At 38.6% G+C, this 15,000-nt stretch overlaps 1 protein-coding gene across 1 annotated transcript in view; it reads right to left on the minus strand.

Moving 5' to 3' along the window:
* The window catches only part of LOC138060362 (meiosis regulator and mRNA stability factor 1-like), a 33,557-nt gene extending 18,835 nt beyond the window's left edge, over positions 1–14,722 (minus strand). The window contains exons 1-12 of the mRNA XM_068906118.1: positions 14,304–14,722; positions 14,021–14,144; positions 11,799–11,971; positions 10,266–10,722; positions 9,417–9,661; positions 8,378–8,662; positions 6,568–6,746; positions 5,738–6,410; positions 4,713–5,316; positions 3,887–4,086; positions 2,135–2,362; positions 1,147–1,192 (exon numbers count right to left, since the gene is read on the minus strand). Of these exons, the coding sequence (XP_068762219.1) occupies positions 1,147–1,192; positions 2,135–2,362; positions 3,887–4,086; positions 4,713–5,316; positions 5,738–6,410; positions 6,568–6,746; positions 8,378–8,662; positions 9,417–9,661; positions 10,266–10,722; positions 11,799–11,971; positions 14,021–14,144; positions 14,304–14,675 (3,586 nt within the window). The 5' untranslated portion in view covers positions 14,676–14,722. The remainder of the gene's footprint in view (positions 1–1,146; positions 1,193–2,134; positions 2,363–3,886; positions 4,087–4,712; positions 5,317–5,737; positions 6,411–6,567; positions 6,747–8,377; positions 8,663–9,416; positions 9,662–10,265; positions 10,723–11,798; positions 11,972–14,020; positions 14,145–14,303) is intronic.
* Positions 14,723–15,000: the final 278 nt, after the last annotated feature.

The following is a 15,000-nucleotide window of genomic DNA, read 5'->3' on the forward strand; positions in this document are numbered from 1 at the left end:
AGCTTGAATTTGCTTTTAACAATTAAAATTGTTTTTAGTAATACTATCGTGGATAATTTATTAGAAGTTCTATGAAAAACAAAACTGCTGCTCATTCTAGTGTTGTTGCCTCTGTAAGTAACATTTAGGCAAAGTTAGAGTCGAACAAACGTGTCCAGCGGCCTTAACCAATTGCGTAAGTGACCTGCGGGGTGGCCTTAAGGGGTTTCAAAGGGGCTTTATGCCTTCTCGCTTTCAATCAGCTGATCTTTGCGGATCATTTATTGCTGCCGTTTTCAACTGAATCTTTTGCGGATTCTTGCACCCTCCAGTCTCTCCCTCGGTATGCTGGCCGTTGGTAAGTATGTGGTCCGATAGTAAGCACTGGTTTCCAATGAATTCTTGCAGTGTCATGGTGCCCGTTAGTGGCAGCTTCGAGAGGTGGTTCCTGCTTCCAGGGGTTGCCATGGAAACCTTCTCTCTGCACATTGCAGCTGGCACTCCACTAACCTTTAAGGCACCATTTCCCAAGCTCATCGGTTTGCGATTTCTGAAACTCCGAAAACTGGACCTTCAAGACATGACAATCGAGGTCTAGAACATTCAACAATTATTCCATGAGCGCGCATTGGATACGTGATGGTAAATAGCCAACAAGGGCGAATGGAGTAATTGTTTTATTAAATTCTCAAGCTTCAGTTTTGCTAAATTTTACTTAAGTTTAAGAAACGACCGGAAAGCGATGTGATTTCCGGGCGCCAAAAATTCTATGCTGAGCGACAATTGCCGCAGTCATTTCCATATAAGGTCAAACGCAGGTATAATGGCTTAAATTATCCTACAATAGTTAATTCTGTTATAATGGCTGATAACCGAGATCCAATGAACCAATGAGAAAGCTAGAATTGCACTATCCGAGGTTGGGAATTTAATATTATTATTTATTCGAGACTGCCAACTGGATTTCCTGAGAAGCAAAACATAAATCAGCCAAAAAATAGCTATGGTAGTCAGGCAGACCAGTCATATGCAAATAAAAAGACAAATATAAGCCAAATAATAGAGCACTAATAAAACTACTATTCATACGCTTACATGTACATACAGATGTAGATGCATTTTATGCCCAGTATTTAAAGCAGTCCTAAATTTTTGGTCATGCTGTACCTTTTTCCACTAAGCAGATTAATCGATGTTCCCCGGTTCCTTGGATCTGTTTAGAGGCAAAATGCATTGTGAATAAAAAAATGTACTATTTTCATCTCACAATTTCATGTGCAAAATGTAGAAGTAATCCTTGCACTTTAGGCAATTTTCCCTTAATAGACACCATTTTCAAAATTCAGTCAGCTTCAACAGGATGCTAACCCCACACTTCAAATCACTGTTCAAATACAGCTGTATATACACTTCTTTCATTAACTTCACTTGCCTCGCAAATTTGCATGCCAGATTCCAGCATGAACTAGTTTATTTAGCTGTTTGAACAATTATTGGAGAGTTCAGGACTTGTGTCTTAAGGCATCCCACGGTGAAAAAAAGATAATTATTTTAACTCAAGACTCAAAATCAAGGAACTTCAGCCAAAGTGAAGGTCAGATTACTGTGATTTTCATATGACAGTAATCTGCAAAATCTCACTTTAAAAGCAAAAACCACAGAATGCATATTTGGATTTCCATCAATAAAACTTTCATAGCAATGCCAAACCATGCTAAGAGTCAAGTCAAAATTACCAAAAAGAAGGAGCAGCTTAGGTTCATATTATGGATGGAGGATGATTGTTTTTTTTTTTTAAGGTAAGCACTATGTTTCATCCCCATTTTTGCCAACAAGAACACCATTTAGTGGCTATGGTTTGTGAGGGCTGATTTACACAGTACGATTTCTGTCGCATGCAACAAGCTCACGAGAGGCCTATGACATGACTTATGGTAGCTGCAGCATTTTAAAACATAGGCCTGTCATGGGCCTGTCGTAAGCCGTTGTCGCATGCGACAAGATTGTACCGTGTAAATTGGCCTTAAGATTCCTTCAAGTTGCGAACTAAATTGCATCAAAACAAAAAACTTGGAGAATGCAGTCCAAGAAATAAGTATTGTACAGTTTGTTTTAAGAGTGAAAAATGGTTTTCCACTGTATTAATAAAACTCACCTTTGCAACACCAGACACAGCCTCAATTAAATCTGTTAGTTTAGAAAACCCAAATGTAGCAATCTTGCATTTATGGCCAAAGTATTTCATGTAATTTGCTACAAAAGTTCCCAGAGCAATGGCACCATCAGGTTGAGCTTCAAGTAACATTTTGAGATTCTTCTCAAAGGCTTTGACTTTCAGTGGCTTTGACAGAGAGAGCCATCTCTCAGAGCCCTGCCCTGTTACCTAAGTATATTGAAAATATAAACAGAGTGATATTGATAAGCCTCTTAGGTGCCCCTACTATACAAATTATGTACACATGCATAAAGGACTTTCCAACTTATTCCACTATGGGACCAGAAACCCGTATATCATTATTTTCTTTTTTCAGGACACGGGCTTGAACTCACCCAATGGAATAGCAATGTTGATGAAATGGCGACTTCTCAAAAAATCGCCCTCAGGATGTGCTGCCCCAACAAGTTGCTTAAAACGGGAAAATAGGAGGTTGTGCAATACTTAATAAATTTTTGATTTGTCAGAACTACAATGGGGAACAAAATTCCTCGGGACAGTCAACAAAAACGTTGTTCATGTCAATAAAATTAATAGAACTTCTTTTGTCATAACTGGGTGGTGTTCATTGACCCACTTCCCCTACGACAATGTTGTTAAAAGCAAACAATTGTACAGCCATTTTGAAATGTACATCACAGAAACTTCAACACTAGTGACCTTCAGATTGGAGTACAAGAACAACTAGGAGTATGAGTTTTCTGTATTGGCCACACGCATTATCCTTAAAGAATGAAAATTTTTGAAATGTGTGAGCTCAAAACTGAAAACTTGTACTCGCAGTCGTCTTCATACTCCAATCTGAAGGTTGCAAATGTTTGCAGGGGATGAGGGGGCAGCGACATAAATTGATCTCCTCCATTGTAGGCATGCACAGAATACATGGATATTGACGATGTTTCAGAGCCAAATGCCAACAATTCTTGGTTACTGACTGGACAAAAAACATACAGACTTCCAAGGAAAAAATAATCTTGTTTTTGCATGTTTGCCTTAGTTGAGTAGGTGTAAAAAAATATTACTTTGTAACTTTCAAGTCTTTCCTAAGCTCTTGCTTTCCTACTCTGAGCATAACATTTTAAAACAATTTGTTAAATAATAATATTAGATAAAAATGAGAGAACAATTTCTGTGAAAGCAAAAAATTAATAATAATAATAATTATTATTATTATTGTAAATCACGAATGTGTTGATAACCGAAATTACAGAATTCAGCATTACCCTTGAAACATGTTAATCAAAACATTCCTTATTCAGATATCAACGCTGAATGGCTCAACTGACTTGGAGCAAAATGATGATTTTCATAGCTGTTGTTGAATCCCTTCCTGCTTAATATTGTACAAGCACCTTTCGGGAAGCAAGATACACAGAAACCTTTTTGCGAAAGGTCACGGAATCTTCTCATATGGGGACACTGTGGTGTACATTTTAGTTAGTATTGCTGGTGTAAATGAAGTAGACACCATGTTAGCTACATGTATTCAGGCATTTATTAATAAATAATTATTATTATTATCCCTTTAACTCCCAGAGGCCACCTATAGATGTTAATCTGTCTAATGACTTATGCCAGATTATTTACTTCTCAATGGGGCCCCCCTTTGGGCCTTAGAGGCTTAATTAATTAATAAAACAATTTATTTCTTTTGTTTTTCCTTCATGAATCATCACTACCATAAATAATTACCTCTACAATAGCTGGTAAAGCTTCGAATAGGGTGACAACTGAGGAGAAGCCATAAACAATGGGATCAAATAAGGTCTTCCTTCCAAACCAAAGCTGATATTCAGAGATGACAGAGCTTAAAGGAAGTCTGAACTCATCTTGTGCCAGCAACAACTCTTTTAAGTCTTTACTTAGTGACAGAAGCTTGGTTACATTTCCACCTGTTTAAAAATGAAAAATGAAAAATTTACTGCCAAATGAAGTTGAAAGGATTGAATAAAAATACTCATCATTGATAAGCTGTTTTCTGAACGATGTAAAGTGTTGAAAGGAGAAGTGACTACAACTTGTGTATGTGTCTATACAAATAATAAAATAACATTATTATATTTTGTTATGAAAAATAATCTTAATTATAATTTCACTATCAGCATTATAAAATAATTGGGCAGCTTGATTTTTGTGCCATAGAGAAAATCAGTAATGCAAAATATTATTGACTTCTCATACATCAGATCTATGTTTTTGTACGTTTGCCAGTTTCACCAGTTGACTGGATCAACTTCTGGAATCAAAACATAGGGCTCTACAATATTCAATAATTATTAAAAATAAAGAAACGTTAACTACAGCAATCACTCTACAACCAAAACAAACAAACAATGTTCAAAATGAAACAAAGGAAACCCAAAGAAAACAAATGATTGTGGCTTGCACTAGAGGTAAGTGCAGAAAAAAGAAAACAATGTACGCAGGTCACAGCAATTAATTTTTGGGATTTGAGAAAACATCCTTTAATTAAGGAGTCCCTGTTATGTTTAAAGTTTATGAAAACAAATGAACATACCATGTCTAATAGCTGGTTGAGCCCAAGACACCATCAAGGAATCGGATATCTTAACATTTGGGATACTACTCAGAGCATCAGCAAAGACCACACCACCTTCCCTCACTTCTATCTTCCTGTCAAACTTCAACCAGTAAGAAGCAGCAATGCTAACCAGAGGCAAAGCTCCCTCGCAGCTTTGAAGAAGTTCATGAACATCCCTTGCAAACTGTTCTGCGTCCACTGATACCTTCACAGCAGAAATGGCTCGTGTTACAAGACTTATCGCTTGATTGCCTGGTTTCCCGGTTACGACAACCAGGTCATGGATGAGACCAATGCAACTCATGTCAAATGCTCGAGAACACTTTTCATAGTAGTCACTGAGGAATTTGTTCAGCGGCAAAAAGAGCAGGGGAGCTTCTTTCAGAATGGAGGTGACTTCACAGCGCAGAAAGCACAGTTCCTTTTCTTTGTCTGTGGCAATATTAACAGTCACCAGAGTGTTGAAGATCTTTTTACCATGCACTTTACAGATGGCCAAGCGGGCGTCAGACAACTTAGGAACTTTAACAAATGCTCTCAATGGAATTCCTTCCCCACTATGAAGAATGACAGACAAAACCTGCAGGGACAAATTTAATTCCAATGTCACTGAGGACCTTAACATGGTGAGGTGACAAGGAGGTCTATAGATGTAGACATCACAAAAAATCAAAACTACCCTCTCTCTAATAAGCAGAAACCATATTCAAAATTAGAGAGAAAATCAAAATTTGTGGTTGTGTATTTCATGTTTTCAGTAGAACTTGAGATGCGGTCATTTCACATTGCAGATTTGCAGAACGATTGTTATTAAAATTTTCATTAAAAGCTATTCTTTTTTGGAGGAACAATTCATTTATCAATGGAAAAACTCATATTGTGCCATTTTCCTCCATTTCACCAAACCTCTGTGCTTTTCACTTACGACAATCAGTTGCATACTACGAGGCATACAGACCTTCAATAGTTATTGCAGCCCCGGAACACTACGGCAGCCTCACCTTACAATGTTCTCGAAACACAGATGCAAGTTTCTTTTTCAGCTCTTTGTTGTTCACAGTTTCATCCAGATTGGTGACAAGCAAATCAATTCCTCCTCTTTGCTGATCCAGAACAGTGAAATTGTGTACGCTTGCAAGCCATGATGCTGCAAGCTGAGGCCCTCCCATGAGTGGGGGGCCAAGAGGAGTGATACCAGGAAACCCAGAGTTCTGGGTTGGTAAGTTCATGAAGTTCTGGTAGATTGGGTGAGGCCAGACCCCAGCATATGATCCATTACTAAACATTGTCTGCTGTGTGATAAACTGTGGGCCTGAAGACCCTGAGAGGGATGGACCTTGCTTTAATTCATTTTCTTCTGTACTGTCACTGGATTCAGGACTGTTGTCTCTAGGTTTTTCAACACTCTGACGCTCAGTCTTTAAACCTTTCGTGCACATGGAACCATTGTCGATAATGAAATCATCTAGCAATGCATTGGAACTTTCCCTTTCCTTTAGCAAAGGATTGAAGGTTTGCTTTGCTAAACTTTCTCTGGCTTTGGCTGGTGAACTGTTGATGTTTGCACCTGGCTGAATCTTCTTCCCTTTCTGTGGGCTGGTTTGGCCCGTTGTTGAGAATATAACTTGGATTGTGGAGCCAAATACGTCTTCCTTGTCCATTCTTCTCCTTGCCCTGAAAAAACATTTCAAAATTTTATAAGCTGTTCCCAAACAAAGGATCACATCACCATGACTCAGTTTCGATTCAGAAGCATGTTGAGCATTTCAACACTCTGATCATCAACAGCCACTCTTTACTTCCTTACAAATCTAGAGTCATCTCTACTCACCTAGCTGCGCTTCCAGGATTAGGAAACCTCAAGAGTGAAGTGCCACCTGATATACTCATGACTTTTCCACCACAGTTGTCTGAAAGTTTCTTCAGTCGGTTTTTGACTTGGCCAACATCCTTTCCAACTGGTAGATTACGAACTAGAAGCTCTGATGACAGACAACTTTCATCAGGGGTCTGTGACATGAAAAGACAGAAATGAAACAAGTGACAAACACAACGAGATAATGTATTTGATCAAAGGGATTTAGTGCTGAGCTCAGGAATGAACCCACTCTTGTTCTAAAAGGTTTTGGAAATGGAAATTGAGGGATCCTTCAATCACAGCAGATCAGACTGTCAACCTAAATATGTCTTTAGTTACAAGATTTACAGTGGGTTTTTAACTATTCTCAATGACTAACTTTTCTATAGTACAGTCAACTCTCTCATAAGCAGACACCATAAGAAATTGGAAAAAGCGTCCATTAGTAGAGCTGTCCACTTACAAGAATTATTCCCTTAATGTAATACTACAAATTTATACATGTTGGACTCTTGTTCATGTCAAACTAACAGACAGCTTGCTTTCCCGCAGACAAATGGAGAAGTGACAAAACCAACCCCGCTGTTCTGTTGCTCTGTCAAAGGTCATAGTTTTGTTTGAATTGCAAATAAAAACAAATTAATTTTTCATTGACAAGAGTCAATTATTATACGTGGTGTGTCCGCTGAAGAGAGAGCGTATTAAACGAAAGAAAAATCCAATTTTAATTTGCAAGTGTCCACGTCTGTTTATGAGAGTGTCTGCATAAATTATGGGAAAGTGTAAATACAGAGTTTGAGTGGAAGGGAAAATGGGGAATTGAAAAAAGTGTCTGTAACTACAGCTATCTGCTTACGAGAGCATCTGTTTGCGGAGAGTTAACACTTACTGTATTACTTTTTCAAACAAAGAACCAGGATAGAGAATGCTCTGGTGATGTTCAATGCCCTCTATTATGTACATGCATTAAGGTGACTGAACACAGTCTTTAAGCACTTACACTCAGAAGTTCAAACTTGCCCACTAATAAGTGCTACCACAGAGGTTTATATTAATTTTATATTAATGTATTCCTCATTTATGCAAACTTCACTCAGTTTTTTTTGCAGCATTTGCTTACATAAAATGATAAAAAATAATTAAGTATGTTTTAATTAACAGCTCTTTTCATAGAATTTCAACACAAAGATTTTTCATAATTCGCTGAGGGACATTTTTTAGTTTTCCCAAATTTTTGTCTGTTCAATTTCTAATTGTTTTGATAGACGACTCATTTGCACTTGGAATTAATTTCAAATTTCTGCAAAATCTAACAAAGGGTTTCCAAGAAATTCAGTAAAACAGCCAACAGCTGTTGGTCACAAATTCTTGAGCTAATGCCCATGCACAGAATTTTGCTGGGTTCCTCTGAAGGTGTTTCACTTCTAAAGTACCGCATTTCCAAAAGGTTTGTCCATACTTGCCATATTTGTTTCGTTTTTCAAAATCTGTGCCAACCATCAATGAATACCACTGAGCAATGTGGACAAAAAAACTGTGTTCGGCCACCTTAAGGAATTTTTTATGTTTTGCAAGCCTGGCAAGACACAGAGATCATTAAATGATTTGTACGAAATCGTTTACACTGTAAGTCTCCTTGTATGCAAACTGCAGACTTAATCTTAAAATATAGGGTGGTAAGTACCACTAAGTTGTGAATCCTCCAAGTGAATGGAACATAAGTGTAGCTCCAAGGGTCCTTGCTAAGGCTCTACTCTACATGCAATTCCAAAAATAATCTAACCTTTGGTGGAAACACAACTGGTAAATCTGCAGTAAAGTGATCAAATCGTCTAGCCTCTTGAGCACAGGCAAGTAAAGCTGGTTGAGCCTGGGCATTATGAAGACAAATCACCTCCAGATTGTTTCTGTGGCGCAAGTCAGACAGCTCAGCTGCAAAGTTAACGTCACCAGACACCAAGATGACTGTGGCTGGAGCAGGGTATGACTGGCCAAACCTGCGCAAGCTTTGACGCAATTTGTCATCAGCTGCATTTTTTGAAGTGGCGTTAATGTGAACAACAGTGACCTAAACACCAAAGCAAACTACAATAAATTCAAATTACTTTAAGGGGCTAGGTCACGCAATTTTAGGCAATTTCAGCACTGATCGAATGGTCGTAGAATTAACTAAAATATCAAAATAACTGTTCAAAACTATAGAAGAACTCTAACAAAACACAGGGAAGCCAAGAAGGGACTTGGATGGACAAAACTGGAGAGGATTGAAATGGATTGAATTTGGGTAAATTTGAAAAACGTTGGCCCACCTTTTTTCAAATTTATATCAGTCTATATCAAAATGTCATTTATACAGCTGGAAAATCATTCTCAGTTGTTATGACGTGGCAGTGATTTTGCAAATGAAAGACTTTTGCTTTGCCAATTTGACGTTTAGAGCTCATAATTAACAAAATTATACAAAATTACCTAAAATAGCGTGACCTAGCCCCTTTAAGTCAATACGTGACCTTAAAGGGGCTGGGTCAGCAGCTGGGCATGCGTATTACAAACTAATGACCTTTGTCTCATTTGCATTTGTATCGATCGACCCTGTGTAGCTGGCGTGAAATCTTTGATTTGTGATTCCTGAGTGTGTGGAACGCTGTTGGACTCTTCAAATGACATCCGTAGACTTCAAACACAAGCATACAGTTTTGAAGAGGTGCTTGGGTGATAGCATTGTTTGACTGAGCACAGGCCTTCTTACTTTTGACTGTGTTGAAGCCACTATTTTGTAATGTTTATAATACGGTGGATAATAAGCAGTTTGAGAAGCAAACCTGAGCCTTGTTGAGTTCCTCAATAACTTCTTTTTTTTCTTTGCTGATATCACAAACACACATGAACTCGACCTCTCTCTTTCCATTGAAGAACTCCTTCCTAATCTTTTGAACAACAGCTGCTGCAGACTTTCCACGAGGGACAGGACAGTTTTCTATGTCCCAAAATACTCCTATTGGTTCAGGCTCAGGTGCTGTCGAGCTTTGGGATGGGGACCCTGTTACAGATGCCTTGATACCCATAGCTGTAAACAACAGTATGTATCACTACTCCATATTTGAGAAGGGCACACCTTTAAAATCTGCGTTAGTATAATCTGCCTTGTTGTCAAGAGTTGTTTTAGAGCTCTGGGGCTTCGTGGCTTTATACTCAAATAATAATAATTGTGATTTTGCTTAAACCAAAAAGAGAATGCTTATTAAATTTAAGGAACTTTATTGTTGTTGTGCTAATTATTGCAATGATCCAAACTTCTTGGTACGACTAAAATTAAAATAATAAAAAACCCTTTCTTTCCAGATCAGATTCTATCAAATGGGCAAGTTGGGTTAGACAAGATAAAGATACCAACATTTACTACTTGGATTATTATTGTTTTTAAGGAAGACGGTAAGACAATAACTGCAAAAAAAGGCCAGGAAAACATCCTTTGTCACTGGACCACAACCCTCCCTTGTCTTTTGAAGGCAAATTATCCAGACACATGTACATGTGCCTCGCTCTACAAAATTGGCAGAACTAAATGAATTGCAACATAAATATGACTTCAAAGGATAGCAAAAAGCCCAATGTACATGAAAACGTAAATGATGTAATTCTAATGGGATGTGCCCATTCAAAACCCACACCTTCAATGTCAGAGACAAGTCCTCTCACAGATGGTGAATTTGGACACTTGTGACCACTGATGCCAACAGGATCTATTGACAAGTCAAAGTCACTCAAGGAATCCCCAGAATTTTCATAAGCTTTTCCGCAGGATGAACATATGCAGAAGGAACCGGATCGACCTCTTCCAGTGCTGTCTATATGATTTCCAGAACAATTGCATGGTCCACTGGTGAACGGTACATGATGACATGAGGAGGTTGTGCTCAGGTTTTGGTTACAAAACTGAGGCTTTATAAGATTCTGAGGGGAAGCACTGGTGAACATAAGGGGTCCACTTGTCTTTGCATTCAGGTTTGGTGAGTGATGAACATCTATAGGAACTGAGAATAGTGCACCACAAGCTGAGGATTCCTTTGAAGCATTAAGACAGGTATGTTGTTGTTTCTCCTGATCACTGAAGAAGATGGCTTTACACTGAAAATATGAAAACAAGGAAGTATTAAGACTTAGAGAGTCAAATTTGGAAGTGTGTAAATGTTGGAATGGAGTGATTCAAAAGAGCCTCTCAGATGTCAATCTAATGGGTTCTCTTGGATACTAAACAGAGCAGCTACTATCAGACTATAGTTATGATAAAAGGGAACTAAAAAGGAACCCTTAAAAATGAAAACAGTCATTATTGGCTGAAAAGACGAGATTCCTGGAACAGGATAAACAAAAAAAATGTGTCAAAAATGCTCCTTCTAGAGTTGTCAATAGGCACTGTTTCCAGTTTCTCTTGGGACTTACAACAGTTCCAAGAGAATACTAAAACAATGCTTATGCCAAATCTTGGACGGCAAGCAAAGAGCGTTATGATAGAGGAGCTCTGCAGGGAGCACCATGGGTAAGAAAATAGGGTAAACCATCTGGGCGAGAAACTTTGGTTTTGGTCATTGTAGGACTCTATGTCCACCCCTCCATGTACATGTATGCCTATGTGAAACTCTATGGTGCAACTCGTGTTTTTTGGCGAGAGCATGTTTAATGTTGGACATCCATGTTATGGTTAATTTACAGCTGTCAAAACAAGGTATCTGCTGACCAGTATCACAAAAAAAATCACCTGATCATAATTATCACAGGCTCCAGTTTAAAGCTCATCGGGGTCAGCTGTTGTTGTTTGGGTTGACTGCTGACCATATACTGGTTTTTATTTGGATTGCAGGCTCAAGCCAGATTAACTTACTGTATTGTAAGAATAAAGAACACTGGAGCTCCGCTTTTAGGCTTGGCTTAATCTATAGAGTGTTTTCACATGACTTCACAGCAGTCATGTTGGAGGAGTGAAAAAAGAAACAGCAGCCATGTTGGAGGAGTGAAAATTATTCTTTTGGGAATTGAACTCTACTCTTATGAAAATTCTTCCTTTTGTTTTAGTATGCAAATATGGCTGCTGGTACATGAGCGAAAACACTCTATTATGATATATTATTTTGAAAAGTGGCCTATGTGTATGGCCTACTATCATGGTACTGTATGAAATAAAGAAAAGCAAAGATCAGAAATACCTGAGAACAAGATGAAGTCAAGGAAAACTTCCTTTCCCTTCCTTTTTTTATGTGTTCCTGAAGGTGATCTTGCTCCATAAAGTGAGTATTACAATCATCTAATCCACATTCCCCAGTGCATTTAAAAGCATTATGAGATGGACAGCGCGATGGAATCTCTTTATTCCCAGTATCTGACAAACATAACAATGGGATGAAGAAAAATCTAAGTCCCAAATGTAATCCTACAAGAACTACACTTAGATTCTCTAACCACCGAACTACCGGAGACTCTGTGTGGTGAGCAAGGGAGGTCTGTGGGTTGTTGAGTATAACTATATCATGCAGTCACATCAATATCTGAAATATTAGATGAAAGAGGTGTTAATCCATCAAACCATCCAAGTGGCCAGAAGTACACGTACTTAATGCATTGACATCCAAACTGGCTGTAACCGGCCACGTGCTATGAACCCTGAATTACCCAAACCAGCCTTACCCGGCTCCTCTACACCCTCCCTTAGTAAATCTGTATGTTTTGTTGTCATGGAGATTTAGTAGGATAATTGAACAATCATTTGTAGTCCTGTGAGAAGATTAATTTTTGACAGCTGATAAGAGATCATGCGATCCAATTACACAAAAAAACAACAGCTGATGCATCAGGTAACACATCGAATGATGGGGATACCCCTGCTCTTTTTAGGATTTGGAGGATTTCAGTTGGTTTTCCTGTAAGAAGTGGGGATGCAGTCTAGTGATAGCAATTGAATTTTGATTTAGATGGCCTTAAAAGTGGCCAAGAAGACAGCGGCAAACCAAGGCGAGAACGATGACACCTATGCTGAAGAAAAAGCTCGCCGGAAATGACCAGCTCGATAATATTCAACCTCAATTTTGTTTGAAATAATTGTAATGAATTAGATATTTTTCTTAGTTTTCATAGGAGATGATCTACAGTGTACATGGGAATTAATGGTAACCGAAACGTAGGTATGCCTGTCAAAAGCTTGAATACCCCCGAGTGGATTGCCCATTGTCAAGAAATTATGTCAAATTGATCATGTGTTTATATTCCGCAAATCCATGAATACCTCCAGTGATTTTTTCTTTTGTTTTTCTTGTGTTGTTGTAAGTTATCTTTCAGTGAAAGTCTTTGAAGTGCTCAGAGCACTTTTCTACACAATTTGACCTTGTTTGTTCTGTCACAAAACATGATAGTTATCAATTAACTTAATTTTGCAGTTTTGTGTACATATATTTTCAAAAGCAGAAAACTCATGGTGAAATTTAGTTTCAGCAGTGGCATTTGGTGTATAATTTTTGCGCTTACACCCACAAGAAAACCAGGCGATTGGCATAAATTTCGAACAACTTTTATCCATTGAGTGATTAGACTTAACTGCAAACTGCACAAGGCATATTTTGAGTTGTAATATACTTTTTTCAAAAGCTTTGTTAATTAGTGATAAATACTGAACTTTCTTGACAGCTTAAGGCTGGTTTTCAATAGCAACAGAGTCAGAGTCGGAGTTGTAAGAGCGCTTATAACCTAGTGAAAATCAAAGGTCGGAGTCATAAGTGGAGTCATAAGCTCAACGCAATCAGTGTCGGAAGAATCAGAACGTTCCCATTTTCTTCTGACTCCGCTTATGACTCCGTCGCTTAGTATCCAGTGAAAACTAGATTGTCGGAGTCGGAAGCAGAGGTGGAAGAACAAACCAATCACAATGCTTGGAATCGAGCATTGTGATTGGTTTATTCTTCCGCTTCAGCTTCTGACTCTGACAATGAAGTTTTCACTGGATCATAAGCGACGGAGTCATAAGTGGAATCTGTGTTCAGTGCTTCCGACTCCTACAGTTTGATTTTCACTAGATTGTATCGCTCTGCGCTTCTGATTAAGACTCAGACACCCGACGCTAGTGAAAGCCAGCCTTTAACACGCACTGCTTTGAAAAGTCTACCTTGATCTACATTTTCAGCTGAGCCTCAGGACATGTCTTCAATCACTTTTTCGAATTGTTAATTAAAGTTCACTGTTTCTTCTTCCATTGTTACATACATGAACTTACTTTGTCACAAGTTAATAAAAACAAACCCCAAGAAACATGACAGGCAGCCTGAACAACAACACGTTCAAAGTATATTGTAACGCAACACAATATTTTGTCACATTAGTTATTTTGTTTGATCGTTGGGCATTATCAGTGTCTTTGTAATGACATAAAGTTCCTTCTCACCTTGATGCTGTTTTAGCAGTCTAGGATGTCTCCGCGGGCAAAAGTAATTTGTACATTGCTTCATTATCCATCGGTCGCACACAACATCCGTTTGAGATGCCGCAAGACAATGTCGAAAAGGACACTGAAAATTGAAAACTGCCTTTTGTCAGTGCAAAAGCACCTATTCCAAAAATACTCAGCAGTCTATCAAATAAGAGTTAAGGCTTTAATGTCAAAGCTGAGATGTGGTGGACGCCCCAGCAATTCCTGCGTGTACAGAAAAAATAGGAAGAGATCTTACCTCACCGCTTTTCGGACAACACTGCCGTCTTTCCATGTAAAATACGCAGTCTGTCAGGCCTCTGTAGTCTCTTTTCTCTGTACATTCGGCTACAGGCACGAAGGCTGTGCTTTTTCCAGTCGCTAATAGTTCTCGGGGTCCTTTCGTCTTCATTACTTGCCCAAGAACTTCGCATCCGTCCATTTTCAGGGCTGCACATTCAGCGACTTCTTGAGACAAGAAATTGACGAAACCGCACTGCTTCGATTTTCCTGAGGCATCTTTCAGAATGACTATACTCTTAATAGGTCCAAACTTGTAAAATAAGCAACGAAGTATATTTTCTTTAACATCTAACGACAAATTACCGACCCACACCGGGAAAGCCGCCATCCTTCACCGTCACCAACCTTTACGCCATCTTTGCTTCACCGACCCAAAGATAAGCTGGGAAATATCCCAGAAGTCTCTTTTAAATATCGAAATTTGTATGCGATATCGATTCTCAAATTCGATAATATCAGCACAACCTCGTTCCCAGGGTCCTCTCTCTTCCTTATGACCCTGGGAACGAGGTTGATATCAGCATTCAGGTATCGTTAAATATAATGACGTATAAATGAATAACAAAAGACTTCGCACTAGTTTGCCATTGTTTTACGGATGCTTGAAACTTTTTCATCCGTTTGAAAATGGAACCTGTGACTGCATTTTCTTT

The sequence above is a fragment of the Montipora capricornis genome, chromosome 8 (genome assembly GCF_036669925.1).
Source record: "Montipora capricornis isolate CH-2021 chromosome 8, ASM3666992v2, whole genome shotgun sequence".
NCBI classification, from domain to species: domain Eukaryota; kingdom Metazoa; phylum Cnidaria; class Anthozoa; order Scleractinia; family Acroporidae; genus Montipora; species Montipora capricornis.